Below are 20,728 nucleotides of genomic sequence, written 5' to 3'. Positions count from 1 at the left end.
GCTACTGACTTCTACATTTCCCACCCGACCAGACGATTGTTCACTCAGCACGTATTTGGAAGCGTTTGGCTGTTGTAACCCTTAAAATGAAACAAAAAAAGAACCGATCACCAAAAACAGTTTGATGCTAAATTCTCTTCTTATCTGTTTCTCATTACCTTGAGGCTGTGGGGCACAACTATTCCTGCCGAACAGAACGCTAAACCCTACCACGATGATCCCAACGTCGAGCTGCTTCATCATGCTGCTGGAAGTGAATCTTGCGCTTTGCAGAGATTGTACGCTACTAACACTATCCGCGTCCCATCCCGCGTACGAAATTCTTCGACGTTTGGTTAGATTAGTTCAGGATGCTTCAGAATAATAAACCGGTTTGAGCTTTTAAATTTGAGCGCCTCTATAGGTAAGCCATTTTGGCGACCAAATTAGTGATAAAGCATGTGACCAACCATCTTTTGGCAACATTTACATTTTTAGGGAACATTTGCATTTTTCCGGAAATATAGTTCATACACTTGGACACGGTAACCTTAATAGCTCAAAGGACAGGATTGGCTCTTTTCCAAATCCGTTATTATTCTAATGGACTCATTAAAGAAATATTAAACTTTAATTTAAATAATTGTACTTAGAATGAAACATTGAAGTGTTTCTGTGAGAGAAATTCAAATTATTGTATGAATTGTATGAATTCCTCATCCTTATCACGAACGAACGTTTGAATCAATTGCACCAAAACTTCAAACATAGAATGAAAATCCGGCGATATCGTTAACATTTGATAAAATTAGAGCTGTCTTAAATAACCGAGTGACTCCGGTAAATGAAATAAGCTTCAGATTAGCTGCCTAACGAGACTCTTGAGTGGATATGCTAGGATTCGTTGTTGAAGACTCCGGGAACAATGATTTCCAAGGCATCCTTGATATTTGCATACCTTAATGTGAATCGATAGTCTCGGATAATGGAACATAAGTGGCTCAAATAGATAACACGGATGGGATCATCGAATAGTTTAAAACAAAATGAAGCATGTTAAAGAAGCGTTTTAATGTACATTTTATTTGAAAATGCTCGCAAATGATAGTTAATTGTCATGTTGTACGATTTCCATTGTCAACTATTCCACTAAGCGTAGCACAACTATTCTACCCAATCCCAGAGGGCGTTGTTTCCGCAGCTTTGGAACCTTTTTCAAAACCGGAACCACGCGTTCTTTTTGAAATGCTTGCTGCTGGGCCAGCTGCAAGCGACGCTGTTCCTGCTCTGCGGGCAGTTGCAGTGCATTCGTGTTATCAAGCGCCTGCGGGTGATAAATCCAATTATGTTGTTGAGATGCAGCGCCTCTCAATTGCTGTGGATTTTGCAAATTGTTCTGCTGCTGGGCAAACAAACTCTGCTGGTTTGGTGGCCCGTTAAGGAGTGCTTGTTGGCGTGCTTGCTCACGTTGCCTTTCCCGCATTACCATTTCATTTCTAATCCGCTCCTGGTGGATTAAACCGTCCGGAAAGCGTCGTCGACGGTTCTGTTCGCGTCTCTTCTTCTCCAGATAGGATTTTCTTTCCTGCTCAGCGACTGCATCGAGGAATGTTTGCTGACGTAGCCTTTCCTGTTGAGCTTGTTGCTCTTGTCTTTTGCGCTGATCAATCATATTTTGGTGTTGTTGCTCCTTCAACTGTTGCTGGAAAACGTTTTGTGCTGACAATGCTTGCTGCTGTGCTTGATGTTCTATGAACCTTTGCTGTTGAAATTGTTGCTCTCGAAGAATTTCCTGCTGTGCTTGTTGTTGACGAATGTTTTGCTGTTGAGCTTGCTGATTAAGTGCTGCAACGTTGGTTTGTTGTTTGCCTCTTCTTTGGTGCACTATTGGGCGAACTATTAGCTGCTGTGGTGGACGACGGACTTCTCGAAGAAGTACAACTCTTGGATGTTTCTTCAAGGTAAACACAACGGGTTGTCCTTTCGTCCTACCTATCGTTCCGTCTCGTCTTGATTCAATCACCGATGGTGGTGTTGGTGCATTTAAGGTGGATTGAACTGGAAGAGGAGCTGTAAAGGTTTCATTTAATAAAAAATAATGCATCATATGAGTGATGATTACCCACCAACGTTGGAATTAATTGCTCTTCCAGTCACATCTCTAGGACTTGATTTTCCAACACCAATCCGTGATTGAACGATTGCGGAAGGCACTAAAAGTACAAATTAAAATGACTTTTAATACGGCTAACTTCATTTTAAAATTGTTTAACAGTGAATAAAGTAATAATCACCATTCTCTCCACCAACGCAGTTGATTCCACTAAGGAAAGAAATAATTACAACCAAGCAGCACAACACTGTAATCCGCGTGTAGCCCATTGTAGGAAACGTTTGTTCGCCCAATTCGTTCACTAGCTGTTCACCGGTAGAAAGTCTGTTCCAAACTGAATCTCCAAAACGGATCGCTGCACTTTCTACCCATCTTCAAAACATGCCGAGATCGGTGATACTGTTTTGTACCGTCGTAAACAAACCGGTCCATCTATGCAAAATGTGGAATCTTACGCAGGGAATGTTGTGATAGGAAATGCGTTAATAACCGTACACTTCAATCTGGAAGGGAACTAGCCTGTGATATCGGTGATACCGCCCGTTTGCCGACGATCATCACCTTAGCATATCGGATTAGCATATCGAGAGTGAGTTTTGAAATTTTTTGGCATAGATCAGCACCTGTTAAAATTAATGAATTCGTGAAAGTTTTCTATTTATGCCGCACTATTTCCGTAGTCTACAATTATGCTACATACCGTTTGTTACATGATGTAGCTTTTTATATAATCGAGAGGAACTCGCCAAAAACTAAGAGAGAAATTAACAATACATAAGAGATCTGTAAGTTAATGCATAGATTATTTCAAATATTAGACTTTTGTATTGAAATGTGATAGAGCCGCTAATGTCTAGTAAAGTTGGGAAGATGCTTTGAAGGTTACGTAAAGAATATCGGACAATCGAATATGGGTGCGAATTAATCAATTAGCAAAAGGATCTTCAGTTACGACCAGAGGCCGATTTATGCAGCCCCAAACAGTGGATGCAAATTGGGTTCCTAACATTCGCCTACAAGATATGATATCTAATTTCAGTTTTATGGATGAGTTTTAGACATAGGACTTAGTCCGATTATTATGTTAAGATAAAATTCGGAAGAAAAATTAAAAAAAAAAAACATTTTTTTTAATTTTTTTATCTAAATTTGTCTACAATTTAGGTTATGACTGACCGATGATGACCGAATGACTGGCAACTGGCCAGGCTTGGTATATCACATTATGTTCATTTTTCTCGCGAATATGTTGATTTTTTAGTGCACTGTTGGTAATTGCAATAAAAAAAAAAACATTAAAATATACGTTTCAATAAACTAAATAAAAAAAAAAAATGTGATGCTACTTGAATCAGGAAGTGAACTACAAATTGGGTCCCCTTTAGGTTGGGGCCCCACGCTGACGTCCAGTACGCTTATAGGAAGATCCGTCTCTGGTTGCGACGACGAGCTTTTTAGAATGAAAAATATTCATACAATCATAACGGTAAATATTCAACATCTCAGCAATCACACAAACCTTTTCTCAAACGGATGCTAAAATGTGCAAAATACATTTGTATAAAATGTTACTGCAGTGTAATTAATAAATGTATACATTGCAGCGTGCCGCTAACTTTTATACATATTTTCGCAACAGCCTTTAGCAATTTGAGTTATATTATTTGATTTTTCTGTCTGTACATTTTAAATTGATTGAATATCCAGTTTGGATTGTTTAAATGATTTCCTCGAATATACAAACAAACCATTTATTCCAGTGGTGCATTAAACCCCTTGGAGGCCCAGGCGTAATGATAGTTGGGGCCCCTAATTACCCCGGGAGGGTAGTCATGATCTAATTTAAAAAATTACAGTTCTGGGAGGGGAGAGGGGGGTTGGTAACGGGCTGCCCGATAGCATCCTTAACGGGCTGCCCGATAGCATCCTTAACGAGCTGACCGATAGCATCCTTAATGGGCTGCCCGATAACATCCTTAACGGGCTGCCCGATAACATCCTTAACGGGCCGCCTGATAACATCCGCCCACCGTTAGATCCGTCACTGATTTATTTTATTTCTATTCCTTCGTTTACAAAAATCGACTTGGTTTGATTAGTAGATAAAAACTTCATGATTGCATACCTCCAGGCGTATACTTAAGGCATAAAGGTGCAGCAACTCATCGATAAGAAATTGTCCATTTCATTTGGTTTAGATAACTTCATTTCGTCATCTTACATGAACATTTTGGTTGAGATATCCATATTTTAGTAATGATTCATAGATCAAATAGTTGTAACATATATACACATTGCAATCAAATAATAGTAGTATGCATTTGGGCGTAATAAATAAGGATAAATAAATAGATAAATATGGATAAATATTAATATCCACATGAAACAAATAGCACTGACCGTTTAGGGAGCGAAAAACCAAAACCTTCTGTTAGGGAATTAATTATAAAATAATAATACATCTTGCCAAATCAAACACATTGTATCGCTTTCATTACGTAAAACACACATTTATTGGGCCAGTCATATGCACGAGTTCCGTTTCGAAGAAACAATGAACAGCTAGGAATAAATTAAACCAACATTCAGACACAGCGACGCCGGTTTCGTCAGCGGTACGTTGTCTTAATATTTCGTCCGCAGCTTGGCTGGGCGGTTGTTCCGTTGCTGCTGTTGCTGCTGTTGTAAGACAACAGCTCGCCGACGTTCCTCAGGTACCGATGCAGGGCTGCCATAGGCTGTAGCGTGACTGGTGGCCGATCCACCCTTACCCGTGCTGTAACTGTTAGCGATTGCGATGGCACCACCGTTGGTGCTTCCAAACGTTACCGGGAACATGGGACCGGCGGATCCACCACTGGGACGACTCCCATCGCCACGGCGCGTACCGAAGCTTACCTCCTCGTCCTCCTGATCATCCTCCGCGGATGCCGAATCCAACTGAACGGTAACCTTTTTCTTGCGCTTGTCCGTCACAATGGACGGTACGAGCGGCACTGTAGTCGGTACATCCTCCAGCGGTTCCTCATTATCAAGCGGGAAATCCAGCTCACTTCCACTGTTCGATTCCTGGTCCAACTGTCCGCCGTCGTCGGTGAGTGGAATTTCGTTTTCTGGCAGTGCCTCAGCTGGGTAAGCATCAGCAAACGATTGCACCGATGGGTATGCAACCACGGCAGGATCTGCGGGTCGGCAGTCGGCTGTTAATGGTAAGAACAGCAGGAGAAACGGGCGAACATCTAGCATCCATCCGTACACGGTCGCCCTTTGGGACGGCCGCAACTACTTGCGCAATAGCTCTAAACTCGTTGCTTACCCTTGAGTATCTGTGTGCCGGTGGCGATGTTGTCTCCCGAGGCGAATGCGGACACGCCGCTCGCTGATGACCGGCGATGATAGTTCCGCAGCCGCTGGTTCTGGAACATCGCGTGTTGATACATGGCGCTCTGCTGCAGTTGAGGGTAAGCAATCATGGGGAACGCATTTCGGTAGTACATGAACGCTGCAGAGTGTGTGCAAATAACGAAGAAAAGAAGTCAGAAAGATGTGCTTTCATTAGAAAAAAACACACTAACGACGCACCATTCTGTGGGTAAGGATATGGGTAGGCTACGCTAAGCCCAACCGCACACAGCAACGCCAACACTACGGTCGAATAGAACATCGCGCCTAAATGTATGCACTACGCTTCACACGCCTTTTTCACCGTAAACACAACTGCACCAACATGCAAAAAGGGATCGATCGATTAAAAAGCACGTTGTTCGGTAGGGTTTTTTCTCGTTTTTTTAAAACCCCGTTTCGTTTTCTATCGGTTCTCGGGCAACAGTGACACTGGCGTGGCAAAAATCTCGTGGCCACCGAACTGATCTCCCAACACCGACTGATAACCATCACGCCCGGGATCAACGCCTTTTATACGCGTCCAGGTAAGGCCAGGTTCTTTAGCCGTCCTCGTTGGTATGCAGCCCATGGGTATGGGTATTATTGCTTTGCACGTTCCCGGTCTTACCTCGTGCCCGTTCTACCGCCAACATGCCGAAGATGCCGCCCGTCTAGTGCGTCTTCATTTCGTATGTACGGCTATTGATTTTATTAGATTTTAGAATAAATTTAAAGACGCGGAGCTGCCCCCAAAGTTTGTTGCAGTGTTGTAATGAGACAGCGGGAGCACTGAAGCACCGATGTACAGTGAAGAATGATTATATGCTGCAGATGAGCTGCGAATGGTATTGCAAAAAGTACCACACAGTTGGTAGATGTACATTACTTCAATCTCACTTCGATTGCAGTTCATTGCATCAACTCGAGACGCCTCCGCAAGGAACACTCCTCTCATCCCATTCGTCGTCCCTTGGCTGGTCTGAATTTCGAAAGACTTCATTGTGCATGACTGTCTCGTCGTCCACCAATATCGATATGATGAAGATATTTCGCTGAATTCGACCAGCGACCAGACACGGGACCGACCGTCCGGCAATTTGGACAAGCGAAATGGGTGTCAATCATTTCGTGACATCTGTCGGTCGGACCATCTGTCCCGCACGGATCAGAATCGCGGTTCTAGGATCGATTGTTCGATCGATGTTTGGCCTGCTGTGCCGGTGCCCGCCGCCACCAGCAGCGTACCGATCGATTCCGGATGCGCATTCCACCACCGAACGGGGGCATTGTATGATAATTTTGGTAAAATTAGACTCACATCAGCATAGGGCACGCTTCTGAGTACGGCAGTGGGAGTGGAGCGATGGTCGTGGTATTACGGCTAGCAGTGTCACGTGCGACTTCTGGGTGCACACTGAAGCTGTCAGCGTTTACTTAATTGCTTCATTGAGGTAAGATTCATGGAGTGATGATAATAAAACATAAATAAAAAGCGTAAATTATACGTTTAACGCTCCCGGAGCTTGCGCGCTAGCGATGGGTTGGGATTGAGGGTGACCCAGTAGACATATATCACCGGTGGGTAAACAAGAGTAAAAGAAGCCACAGGAATGATCAGCAGGGCGCTTCATGCCGGTAGTATAAGTTTCAATCCAGGGGTCGTAAAAATTTTTTACAACAATTTACGCAATTTTATTACACTTTGCAGCTATTACTTCTTATAGCAAATGCTCAACTTGGTACGTTTACGAGGCTGCTGAGTTCAGCTAGCAGTCTGAGGAGCTGCGGTGCAAAACGATCAAACGGTGCCGCACAGTACGGAAGAAGGTGCAGAATACAGAACAGGCGTGTCATGTAGTTAGTAAATTTTGGTCGTTGACTGTTGGCGAAACCGATCAATGGCGTGGAAAGAGCTGTTCGGCCTAACATGCGTACCACAAATGCGGTATTCTTGAGCGTGGTCCAACGCGCGGATTTGAATGATGGGCCTGGCAGGTAAATCATGGGAAACAGTTGTTGCCTATGACCATAAATCTGTAACTTTAGCTCAGATCGTTTGCTATTTGCATTCCGTACAGGAAACAAAGTGTCTGGACGTGAGATTCGAGATCATGTACAGTTAGAGGATCTAAAACAACGATAGCATTTCTTGACCAACTTACACTTTGTGGTTGAAGGGTCGTTCAAGCATTATAGTTCAAAGTCCTTTCGGCTATAGGATATAAAGAAAGACATGCAGAAAAGCATTCTCGAAGCGACAACAATCACAAGCGAGAAATAGTTGCAAGAACCGGTTTTAAACACATAATTGAGGTGTTAATAGATCTAAGTGAATATTGACTCTGGTGAGATCCAGTACGGGGGCGGCCTGGTTATGTATTGGTAGTGGCCAAAAAGAGAGGCCAATAAAATCAAAGGGAGCCAGAAATTGCAGACCTAGTTCTTTCGAGGTTGTTGTTCCATTAAATAAGCAGAAGAAAGGATTCAGTACGAGTGATTCGATAATTATGATTAGTACTATTTGTTGTAAAGTGATATTCAATCTTGTCTTCGATACCTACGCCTAAAGGTATGCAATCTTTGTCCTCAATGCAGGGTCACTGGCTTACGAGACTAACACCATATAAAAAGGCATTAATTATATTTTATTGTTGTACTAAAATTAAATGTTATCAACAAATTTCTATGAAACAGTTAATAATCCAGTGCATTCTGGTATTTATTAAATGTCAAGCTACAACTATAAATTCCCATCATAAAGAATTCCATGCATGGAGACATGGGAAAATATAATAAAAATAGATCACAAAGCTTCCAAACCAAATCATGGCAAGTAGGCATCCCAATCTAGAACGTGTGAACAAGCCGAAATTCGGCATATGTCCCTTGTGGTCAATTTATATGGATCACGGCAACCGATCGCGACCAACCCCGATGCAGATTTGCACATGTCATCATTGGTTTGGGTTTTCGGGGTTAGTTTATAGTTCGGATCGTCTTATTCTTTGTTGCAAAAAAAAAAAAACCATATCGGTAATGACTGGGCGTGCCAATTGATCTCATGCTACAAATTCATATGATTCTTAAAGGCATAAGAATATTGCTACTTCGTTAACGCAGGGTTTTCCACAGCACCTATTCAAATGGTTCCATCCTGCAGATGCTCCGATAATGCATATATCAATACGCCGTCACGCGGTGGGCAAAGTCAATAAAAATGGTCTGCTGATTGATGAATGTCAACGAATAAATTATGCTGTGCAGAAGGGAGACGGCGTGGACCGCCGTCAAGCCGTAAGGCCCACGCGATCGTGACGATGAATCACACCGTCATGAATCACGTAAGGGAGACCTTACCTTGACGCATGGTCCTTTCGGTACCTTGGTCCCTAGATCCCGACGTCACTTCGTCCCTGTTCTCTTCCGATAAGTTATTCTTATACGCGCGACACCAATTCGCGGAACACGCCGGCCACCACCGAATCAGACGAACGTAAACGGTGGGTACATAAAATTCTCAATGACCAGCCAGAATCCAGAATACAGCCGAGAGAATAAAACGGGAGCCGTTCGATTATGCAAATACGAGCAGCCCTATCTGCCAGCTGGTCCCGATTGTCGAGAAAACGTCAATCGGCACTAGGCTTTCGCGTAAGTCCGGCTTGTACGACGACAGCGGAATATCAATTCCGTGCGCCATGCCAACACACATTTATGTCATTTTTTTTTTGTTGCTGTTTGTGCGGGACAAGGCAGATGGGCAGAACGTGTAGTCTTCACCTCTTGAAAGCAACCGTTCCGGGTAGCATTACCATGAATGGCGCCTCAGCGGATCTTAATGAGCGAAAAATGCATCTAAATGATAAAAAGGGTATTCAGGCGCAACACCTAAATGGCCATCCAAGGCATCTACACAGCTACAAACTCGGTTGTGTAACCCTGCCTTACAGATGTGGGCTTCACTAGAAGATGGTATTCATACGCTTTATTTCCATTCGGGATATTAAATGTCCCCACAAGTTCACTTATCGCTATAAAAGTCATTGTCCACTAGTCTCATTTCTGTGCTGCCAAAGACGCCTACTTCTTGGAGAAGCTGATGGAACTGCCCTGCGATACGCTTGGCTGCCCGTTGGCTACGGAGAATCCACCACTGTACGACAGGTTCACATCCTTATTGCCTGGCAGTTTGTAGCTCTGGCTGCCGGACTGTCCAGCAGAGCCCTGAAACAGCAAGGGAAGACATTCAGGCAAGGTTACGACACATCTCCCACCGCATCGGTCCCAATACTCACCGAGAAACCACCCGGCCCGGCGGAGAAACCTTGCGAGGCAGAGTTGGCAGCCGATGCGCCGAAACCACCACCCGGTCCCTGGTTGTAGAACGATTGGGCACCGGCATTGGCGGCACTCGCCCCAAATCCATTCGGTCCAAATTGTTGGTTGAAGGCGTTAGCGTTAGCGTTCGCGCTGGAGGCACCGAATCTGTGCGGGGCAAGAAAACCAACAAACAAACGCATGAGGTGTTGATACATTAGTGTTTCAATGGCCGAACGATGGCGATCGTTAATCTGGTTGTGTATCTTGCAGCAAAGCACTTAAGTGTATCGAGCGGATTTAACACACCACCGTGTACGTGGATCGAATTTTTGGTTTGATCTGCCAACGGGAACGAGATGAGAATTACAGTGGCATGCGGAAGGAATTCCTGGGTTGGACAGGATAGAGTAAGTAATGCTTATGCAAACAAACATCTGCCGGGATTGTTGTATAAAGCTCGCAATTATTTATGAAGCTTTTATTTGATCTCAAAGGCGCAGTTCGCAAAGTTTAGCTGCAGGCGATGGACACATTCCGGCAAGCACTGTACTGCACTAGCCCAATCCGTCGCACCTAAACGATCGTTAAGATGGCGTACGAGATCGGAATGCACAATGTACGTTCAAGGTCAAGCGAAGAATTGGATTTTTTTTCCGAGATAAAGAAAGGAAGTAACTCACCCGAACTGGCGCTTTTGGCGCACGAGTACCGCTTCCGGTGGGACCAACAGATCTAGCACGCTGCGCACGTTGCGTCGTACGGCCGGGTTCGCCTTTCGCACATGCAGCGACGACTCCACCAGGACCTCGTACCCATTACCGGCCCGATCTCGCACGGCAGCATCTGGGGGCAGTTGGATTAATTAATTATTTACTTTAATTTGGACGAAGAAGGAGTAGGGCATTGAAAGGAGTTGGGCAGCAGGAGTTGGAGTTGCTTGACAGGGGAAGGTTGTTTCACTGATATGGTAATGATACTACAGGCTCAGGTTTACAGATGTCTCCCGTTCGGTTGGCCAGTGCTTACGACATCATTCAGACATGTCGGGAAGTTGTTTTGTTTGGTTTTATCTACCGAATGGCAAACTCTAGACCAGGGCGGTTTATTTGTTTCGACTCCTCTTTGTTTGCATTTATGCAAAACAAGACTCCGGTTTAATGTCGAGGTTTAATACATTTTTTTGGGGGGAGCTTTTAAGTGTGCTTGGAGTGTGGCAATAAACTGGGAAGAGTTGGAATTCCTACTGAACATTCGGTTTTCTTTAACACTGATGTTTGTGGATCTCAATAGTTAGCCCAAAACTTACTGCCAACTTCTTGGGTACCGCATAATACAGCAACAAAACCAGTTCCAAAACCAATGGTGGACGCGTTGCGTGTTGGACACTGCGTTGTTCGATCCGTTTTGCTTATTTATTCTTGTGGCCCGGTGCGTGAAATATAACCGATGCCACCCAATTCGTGAATCCGGATCTGGTTTGTTTTTGCCATCGCTTGTTCCGGCACAAACCAGTATTTCCGGTTTGTTAGGTCATTCGATCCGCGGCGTGCCGAGCGTGTCCAAAATAATCCTAACCGCCGGGGCGCTTGGTGTGGCAGATCGGACGAACCGAAAGGTCACGACTAATGAAGTGACCTTAGACGGTTTGTTTGCTATATTCAAAGCTTGAAGGCTGTCTCAAGGAGATGGTAAGAAAAACAGAAGCGTAGATGTCTGCTTCCTGTGCCGTCCAGTCCAGACATTCAAGAAGATGGACTGACTGAAGTCGACTCATAGAATGTGTTGTTGAAAGATATTGAACCTCAAGCAGCGCTAGCTTCCGAAGGAACTAGTCGAATTTCTGTGGACTATGTCCTGTACCTAATGAAAAATAACAACGACAAACTGATCCAATTTATTTCCTTATTCAAACGGAATTAATTCACCAATCATTATTCATGTCTTACGGATTTTGTTGATTTAATACAGAAGATCTCTTTTTGAAGTTGAATTTGTTGGCTATTTGTTCGAGCGTTAAGATTTTGCAATCAAATTGTGATAATAATGGACATGAAGAGTTTTAACAGTGTATTTATGCTTTAAGTACTGCAGCTCAGCGAACCGTATCATAAAATCCATTTATGCACTTCATCATGAAACTCCCCTCAAACACGCCATTTAATTAGTCTGATGTTTAGCGCCTGAAGAGCAGGAACAATAAACAAACCGTGCACGAATTCAAATGATCTAGTAGCCTTGAACATGTATTGTTGAGCACTAATCAAACATGTGCAGTGGGCTTTGCATGCCATTATCGCGGAACAGTTTGAAGTGTGTCCGCTTCAATCACTTACCACGACCATCGTTCTGACCCAAGGCACCGATTACCAGCGCCGAAAGTACGAGCACCCCAACAAATCGGTTCATCGTCACTGAATCCTTCCGAAAAAAAGAAATGCACTGCCAAACACAAACACTACCGGTCACACGCAACGTTCGCAACACTCTGATCTGCGCCCGGATTCATCCGCTCGATCTGGACCGACGAAGATGCTGCGTCCCGTCCTTCGGATCTCGTTCGCTGTTGTCGCGAGCTTCGGGTGGAGACGGTGTCGACCGCACCGCTCTGCACGTTGTCCACGGGTGTTTGTTTGTTTGTTTACTTTGCGCCCGAGATCGTGAGGAGGGGATCAACTGATAATGAGGGAAGGTCGTGTGAAATACGGCTATTGCGGCGGATCGAAGATCATGAAGTGGAGTGGCGGCTTTAAAATCGGGTTTTCCCCTCGCTGGGTGGTGGGATTGGTTAAGACGAGCGAGATGTTTTTTTTTTTTTGGTGTGGTTACGACGAAAGATAGTTCACAGACCTGATCTGCAAAGGGGGGTTCCGAGCCAGAATAGCAGCTTGCACTTATTCAATCAAAAAACTGGGATAAGAACGAGCTAACACGACCTGCCTCCCGGGAAGGGATCTTCCAACACTACCATTCAACAATACCCGAACGAACGCCTGACGAGTGACGCACATGGGCCAGATTAGCGCCTAGTTGGTGGTAGTAGACGCTAGGAAAAGGTACATTCAACGTGCAAGGTTCGAACCGGTAGCCGGAATGTGTTGTTGCCATTTCAATCACAGCATGTGATCGTTATCGATTCGAGCAGTCTGAAACATGCGGGGAATCGAGCAGCGTTGCGGTCGAACCGCATTTCAATACGAAACTGCAGTTCCCGAGCAAACAAAGATCCGTGAGAGGAGGGGGGAGGGAGGGGGTGGGGGAATCCCACACACTACCAATACTGACGCAGCGAACAATTTAAGCACGCACTGGGTAAGAACTGGTTTTGAAGTTCGGTCCAGCGATAAGCGATGCAAAGGCGGCGAAACGGCTTTCGCCTCAATTATTTAATTTAAGCTCGGTGTTATGTTTTCCTCTGTTACGGTTTTGGCCGACAACCAACATCAAATTGGAGGAAATTCCAACTGTTGGAGTGTGAGGAATATGCTGTTTAGAATGGAATTTCGATTCGTTTGCGAGTTGAGCATTTACATTCGGTTGAGACCAGGGCCTGTAAGGTGCAGAGACGATAGGAGAAGCAATAACAGTTTGGTGAAGTTTCCGAATAATAGAAACACTGTGAACCTTGGAAGGATGATTTTTAGTCCTTTTCTTTCCAAGATTATCAAGGAACCATGCCAAAGCTTTGTTTAGACGAAGCGCTACTCATCATCCTAGAGGATGTTTTTAAGAATCTAACATTTAAGCACTGCAAGGTACAACTTGTTGTTTTTTTAATGAACATTTTATGATTGATGTATTGAAGAACGAAGCCAACGAAGTTTTTAATTTATATATTTTTAGCAGCAATGTCAAAAGAAACTCTTATACTACTTATATTCTATTCTACTATACAACCGCGTGTAATCAACAAACAGTACACATTTTCTTCACGTCGAACAATGAAACTGCAGCATTGTTTCTGCTTCATTATTCGAATTCTCTATGGCGGCACGACATGAAAGGTAAGCCGATGGACACTAATCCGATACCCTCTGCTCCTAGCGCACGTCACATGAAGCAACGCGCGAGATTAACTCCTGAGAACCGGACACAAATGTGTACGCGAACAGCCGTCGGTCTTATGGGGGAACCCGGTTTTTGCAATAATCTATGAACGACCGATTTTTCGGGCGAACTTGATCGGAATGATTGATTCTCAAAGCCACAAATCCAGTTGGGTGAACCATTCCCTGCGCATTGGTTCACTGTTTTCGCTGGTGTTCCACTTTCGGTGTCACGACGTGGTTCTTCCAGTTCGGCACCACTTTGTCCTGGTGCTTGCCCAGATGCGGTTTGCCTTTCCCGGGCGCGTCCAGCCCGTTCGTGTGCGGCACACTCGGATGCGTTACGTGATCGTCCCTGTCAACCCCGCCCAAAAAGGGTTCCCAAAAAAGGAGATGAATGGATGCAAAATCACTTATCACTTACGTAACGAATTGCACAAAACGGAAGACTTAAGACTTACCGCACTTCACGCTCCTGGCGCCGTAGCGACGTGGCAGGCTTCTTGCGAACGTACAGGGATGCAGCGACAACGACCTCCTCGTGTACGCTACCACCGTCGGGGACACCGCCGAGCGCTTTATCCTTTTCGTTTCCACCCTCCTCGATCGGGTTGGACAGAACGTATCCGACGAGCAGCAACAGCACACCACACACCGTCCACCAGAATTGCCCCGAGCGCTTTACTGCAGACATCTGTAATCTTTCTGTACCTTCGGCGAGCGACAGCCTAACGTCCAACAGCACTAATTACCGATCGCTAACTGTAAAGCGCGATGTAGTTACGATGACTAAACAACCTCCGGCTCAACCGCGTCGCGTGGAATGCATGATCGAGTAGCGTAGCTTGATCTGACCCTTGGCTGATCTTGGCTTGGAGGGATTGCGTCGCATATTCGCCGCGCATCTGTCTGGGTGGGAGCACACTGGGTGGTGGGACCGTGGGAGAAAGCAGCAGTGTGGGTTAACCGTACGAACAACCATACGGGGCAGCCTAACCCGCTGGCTAGATGCAGCACAAACACTACGCATTCGCGTGTGAATGCATTAGTGACGAATGTTCGCTGGGACTGAGGCTAGAGTTGGCTAAGTGGGGGTTGTTCGAGGACATTTTGAGTTGGACAGCCGAATGTTGAAAATTAAGCAGTTTTCCCTATCACAACTTGACACACTTTGGGGAAACTTACGAGAATTAAAAACAATTTCGAAGGAGTCCAATTTTTTAAGTAGATGTTGGAATGCCGTCCAAAGCTGTTAAAAGCTTTAAGCACCATTGCCGCTGTTGATTGTATTGGTTATACAACTGAAAAAATACAAAAAAAATAACAGCAGCAGTATTGGAGCGATAAGGCATTTTTATTTACGCTAACCATACGTAGATCAAGTCACTTGCAACTTATTGGCGCTATTAAATATGCTTTGTAAGCTGGGAAGCTGTTGGTAGTAGGACGATTCATTCGCAGATGAGGAACAGTTTGTGACAGTGGAAAGTTAAAACAAATAGCTGCACGATTATACATCAACTTATTGGCTAATTAATCAGTAAAATACATAGATGGTCGTTTGCATTGCATTCCGCTCAGCCCTGTGCAATGCTAATCGCATTCGCGGGAGCCACCCTGCCGTTGGTGAAGGAAAATCCGGTGGAATAGGCTATCGAAATCGGTCGCATTCCCAGCAAGTTGTACGTCTGGCTACCGGAGAAACCCGCCGAACCGGCTGGCCCACCCGGACCGGCACTGATAGCCATGCTGGACGCGTGGGCAGCGGACGCACCGAACGAACCGAGCGGTCCATTGCTCTGGAACGATTGGGCCTGCGCATTGGCGGCCGACGCTCCGGCTCCGTTCGGACCGTTCTGCTGGTTGAAGGCGTTAGCATTTGCATTCGAGCTGGAAAAGCCTAACCCACTGGGCATAGACAAACGAAACAAATAGAGAAACCACATTAGCGATAAGACTTGGCATCTAAAGGCCGCGCCTGCTTTTCCGTCCCCGGCCACTTACCCAATGTTTTGACTGAGAGCGTTCGCGGCAGCATTAGAACCGGAAACTCCATTGAAACCCCTGCAATCAAGATGGAGAACGAGTGGATTTAAATATTTGTTATTTGTAATTTCATCTTGTATTTCTACTGAACTGTCGGCGCAATACACAATATGTGGGATTGCTAACATTACTTCAGTTTCCTCATAAGTCACAACCGTGAACATTAACACTGCGGCGGCTTAGCACTGGAAGCATAGCTATCGAACTTACTGCAACACGATGTCCTTGAAGGAAGTAATTGTTTTGTTTTTTTGATTCCTCGAACAACTTATTATGCACATTTATCAATTCAGTGGCCTGTTTTTATACATTTTGACATGATTTTTAGTAAACTATTGAGTTCTTCGACATATTATTGCGTTAATTCCCACTTTAGCGCAATATTTGAATGTTTCGTAATTTTCCTGGGACTACGTAGAATGGGACTAGCAAATCTAGCATAAAAGCATTTGAAAGCCCGAGCATTCAAAGCATCATAAATGTAAATCACTTTAAATCCTAAACCTCACCGACAACAAACAAAGAAAAAACGGAAGCATTACTTCACTTAGACCACTGCTGCTCTTTTGTCACACAACACCTTAAATACATTAAAAACCCCCTACCCGAGAATAGGCAACAGCTGCCTCTTGCTGCGAACTGCCACCTCGGGAACCACCGATGTCTCCAGACGATCTTTGCTGAGCTGTGAAACACCCGCTATCACAATGCCCGCGAAGAACGAAGCGGCCAAAAGGAAGTAGATCGTATAGAGCGTCCTCATTCTGAGCGATCCAAACGGCAACTGCATCACTATCCATCATGCCAGATGCATGAAGACTTTTTGCACACAGGAAGCAATGCTGCTGACCGGTGGAAATCCCAAAACGGGGTGAAACCCGGCAAATACTTAAACAGCGCCCAAAGCAGCGAGAAGCATAGAAGTACTAGCGCGTTATGCGTTATGCGTTCTCGTTCAGCGGATAATGGCCGCATCTGTGGTCTGTTGTACAGATGGGCCCCAATGATAAATCAACCGGCAATCGTGCATTTTGATCCATTAAAAATCCATTCGGTTTCAGTTTATTCATTAACAAGCTTCAATGAGCTGGACGCCATGCTAACGAAATAATCGGTTGTCATTCATGCGGAAACAAACACGTGGCGATGACACGGTATCTTGGATTTACGTTTCTTAGCAACCAACTAGTACTAAGTTCCGCGAGCGATATTTTCTCTCTCTCTCTCTCTCTCTCGCAATGAGAGCAACGTCACGACGGACGGTTTATTTAGCGGAAGCGCACACACGTGGTTGATTGCATTTTTCAAAAAACGGTTGCGCTCCTGACGTATCGTGTCCGAGTTTGTCGTACAGGTTTTACGAAGGCCACATTCTGTTGTTTCAGTAATGATTGTAAAAAACACCAACCGTACCAATGTCTTTATTGGGCGATCATTACTCTTCCAGCAGCACGAGTTGACTTCTTATTAATTGCTGTTTATCATATTATCACTTCCGAAATGTTAAAATTTTGTACATTTATTTATTTATTTATTTCCATTATGACGGCCAAAGGCCGTATGATCGACAAAGTTTACCGAAGTTAAACAGCTACGGGCATTTCCTCCCAGTTATGAGCCTTATCCCGGGCTTGCTCGGTTTAAAATTTTGTACAATTTGTTAAATTAACTCTTCTTGTTGACTTAACAACTTGAAACTTGAAACTTGAAAGTTTTATGTTTTGGGCAAAGAATGGGTAAACACAATAATTAATGTGACACTTTCCAAACCAGAAACTTAAGCTAAACTAAGATCATGATGGTTTTCTTTTGGTTCGATCCACTTGACATTTCGTACAATAGCTTGATAATTAATAACGCAACACAACTTAAAAACTGTAAGAGGACACCCTGCAAAGCTAGTTTCATAACTTGCACCACACTTAACAGACTTACTTTAGGCGGTGAAGATATGGAAGAAACGATTGCTGGTGTAAAAACAATGGTGTAATGTCCGCCAGAACCAACGTAGTAGTCCACAGGAAAGCCACTGCCCAAGTCTTCCGGTTCCAAACGCACTCCATCCTGGACTAACCGATGGAAGTGGGACGATCGGGCATATTAGACATATTTAAAGCTGCCGCAGTGAAGCTATGTATCTGTTATCTTTATCACACTCTGAATATGAATACCGCTTCCTACCAGAATCAGCCAAAACTCTCTGTACCGGTTTTCGCGTTTCATCGTTTTGATTGGGAACCGTCGTCGTCGGCCGTCGGAATGGCAAATCCTCGGATGGACATAATGGAACATACGTGACGAGAGGGCAACGCATTACGGTTGGCCTTTAGCATCATCGGACGCACGCACGCACCATAAGACACCGGTCAATTGAGCTTTGTGGTACCTGTGCTGGTACTAGCCGGACAAATTAATTCAAAAAAATTATGAATACAATTTATTTGCACCCTTGAACTGGTCGTTTACGATAGTATTTACGATGAGCATTATCGATACACTAGTTTGGGGCATGTTTTACCGAAATCTATTTCCAGAATTAGATGGTAATGAATTCAGGCATATGTCTGGTAACATTTTCTCAGCAATGCTCGTCACTATTTTTAAAACAAATGGAATTCCAAACTATTTTTTGCGTTTCGTTGACTATTTGAATGATAATTGGTAATAACTTGGGATCAACTCAAAGGATATCGGTTGTAAGACTACGAATGAGGCCCAAACTTTTACAAGGGCTACAATGGCTTCGAAGTGGATGATTAAAACGTATTTACAATTGAGGGTACTCTACGGGAGAAGAATATAGGAATGCCAAAAGATAGTTCTTTAGAAGTTTTATCTGACTCCTACAGGACCCTATAATAGTTCAATAGCAGTCCTACAACTGCCCTATAACAGTCCTACAGAAAACCTATAGCCGTAGAACCGGACTGAGCTATCAGATTGAAACCATCCGATAACCGTACACTAGTAGCCCGATAGGAGTCCAATAAGAGCCTGATAAAAACCCAAATAGAGTCCGAAAACAACTTGTTGGGGAGCGCGATAAGAGTCCAATAGGGGCCTGAAAAGTGCCCTACACTAGCCCGATTAAAGTTCGATTGGCGCCCAATAGGAGCCCGATAACAGCTTGATAAGAGCCCTTTACGAGCCCTTTAAGAGCTCGATAGGAGCCCGATAAGAGTCCGGTAGCAGCTCGATAAGAGCCCGATAGGCTAGGACCCGAATGGTGACATGAAGGAGCCTACCACAAGGAGCATTTGTTGGATCCTGGCCGGCAAATTGTTGGAAGAAAAGTCTGAATAAAAAAATATTGTAAAGGCAAAAAAGCGATGGTTTTTGTTCTGGTCGGATCCCCGACAGCAACAAGAGGATTTATAGGAATGTTAGCGAATTGTAATCGAGCTCTTACCGTACTGTTCCAATGTAATAGCTGAGGCGGATTTTAAATAAAAAAAAAATCTATAGGACTTTTAAGGGGCACTTTTGCTGTAGACCTGAAGAACTGTAATAGGGTGTTATATGAGCCTGACCCCGTGTACCCCAGACGCTGATTATTTCCCTAGGGACACATCTTTTGGCGATAAATCGCCGAGTCGCTGAAATAGACGAAGCAATGCATAAGTTAATTCGAGTGCACCTCAGCGCATCTCAGGATGACACCCCACGACCAGGACTATTGGTCCCGGTTTGCATAAATGCTCGCTGGTTCACTGCTACACGCTGGTCGGGAAATATTATGCATTAGGACACTCCTAGGTTTAGTTCCTAATCTTGCAATGCTGGCAACCACATTGTAGCCGGATGAATTCCAACAACAGCTTCGGAATGTAATATCGCGTTCGGAATTCGCCCCCCACCGTTCTATGTCTCTGCGATATCGTGGGTGGAAGTCTTTGATGATCAGGTCCGTGACGGGATGTCGCTCAGGTGAAATTAGAACCTAGTAGATTCATGAATCTCAATCCCAATGAATGAATCCACTCCGGATTTCCCATTAATAGTTATGACAGCGTAATATACAAGTTTCCTGTTCTATTCCATAACCTGTTTACAAGTATGCACAGAGTAGAGCCTTTATTGTAATCAACATACGAACGTATCGTTTTTATATCGCCTTCGGGACCGCATCGTACTGGCGAGTGCTCCTTTAAGTTACACATAATGCACGAACCCCACCATCTGCCGCCCATCGTTTGATGCTAAAATTTTACAAATGTACAAACAACGTTAACACTTGCCTTGCTTAACATTCCTAACGTTCGTTTAACAACTGAGCCAACGTACAAATGGCAAACGGGTACGTATCGGATGCACGTTTCGCAACTGATCACAAACGGACCACTGGAAAGGACGATACCGTACGCGTGTTTTGTTCCCTTTACTGTGGCGCAAATCCAGTTACTCCAGTAATCCAGAGTTGGGTGGGAAGAATAAGGTGGAATTAAAGTGGTACAAAGTTATGCGGGGAGGGTATTATAAAGAGGAAGGCTGCTTATTACTACGCTTTTTTCTGTATCCGTGGTGCTATATCGAACGAACTGTCTTTCTCTGCAGTATAATCCCGAAATTTGAAGCAGTACAGGATGATTAATGTATTTTTTTTGCTGCTAAGTTGCGTCTTTTTTCCTGGCAGGCGCATATACGTGGAGCCCTTGTGTGCCTATATGTTGCTAATTCTTATCGCCTATTGCCTAGAATGGATGCGCATTTTCTATAAGGCGCCGTCGTGTGAAGATCATTAAGCCATCTTCGTTAATGGTTTTTGGATGATAAAATATTGTAAACAAGAATGAAAAACAAGGCACAAACTTCATGTATGTAGATAATAAGAAGCATCAAAACG

General features: G+C 44.4%; 4 protein-coding genes across 4 annotated transcripts; all 4 read right to left on the bottom strand.

Annotated features, from left to right (window-relative positions):
- Positions 1-4,717: 4,717 nt before the first annotated feature.
- Positions 4,718-5,756, bottom strand: LOC128711850 (uncharacterized). Its single transcript, XM_053806736.1, has 3 exons — positions 5,675-5,756; positions 5,409-5,594; positions 4,718-5,292 (listed from the first exon to the last, which is right to left on the bottom strand). Exons 1-3 carry the CDS (start codon positions 5,754-5,756, stop codon positions 4,718-4,720), a joined length of 843 nt encoding a protein of 280 aa, XP_053662711.1.
- Positions 5,757-9,556: 3,800 nt separating this feature from the next.
- On the bottom strand, positions 9,557-12,202 carry LOC128714719 (uncharacterized). The gene is made up of 4 exons (XM_053809598.1): positions 12,130-12,202; positions 10,477-10,639; positions 9,772-9,961; positions 9,557-9,700 (listed from the first exon to the last, which is right to left on the bottom strand). The coding sequence occupies exons 1-4, from the start codon at positions 12,200-12,202 to the stop codon at positions 9,557-9,559; spliced, it is 570 nt and encodes a 189-aa protein (XP_053665573.1).
- A 1,835-nt stretch (positions 12,203-14,037) lies between these two features.
- Positions 14,038-14,533, bottom strand: LOC128715379 (uncharacterized). Its single transcript, XM_053810270.1, has 2 exons — positions 14,301-14,533; positions 14,038-14,194 (listed from the first exon to the last, which is right to left on the bottom strand). The coding sequence occupies exons 1-2, from the start codon at positions 14,531-14,533 to the stop codon at positions 14,038-14,040; spliced, it is 390 nt and encodes a 129-aa protein (XP_053666245.1).
- An 883-nt stretch (positions 14,534-15,416) lies between these two features.
- On the bottom strand, positions 15,417-16,648 carry LOC128712858 (uncharacterized). The gene is made up of 3 exons (XM_053807727.1): positions 16,491-16,648; positions 15,844-15,903; positions 15,417-15,747 (listed from the first exon to the last, which is right to left on the bottom strand). Exons 1-3 carry the CDS (start codon positions 16,646-16,648, stop codon positions 15,417-15,419), a joined length of 549 nt encoding a protein of 182 aa, XP_053663702.1.
- Positions 16,649-20,728: the final 4,080 nt, after the last annotated feature.

This window comes from Anopheles marshallii, chromosome 3, assembly GCF_943734725.1.
Source record: "Anopheles marshallii chromosome 3, idAnoMarsDA_429_01, whole genome shotgun sequence".
Lineage (NCBI taxonomy): Eukaryota > Metazoa > Arthropoda > Insecta > Diptera > Culicidae > Anopheles > Anopheles marshallii.
This window is presented reverse-complemented; position numbering and strand designations above follow the sequence as displayed.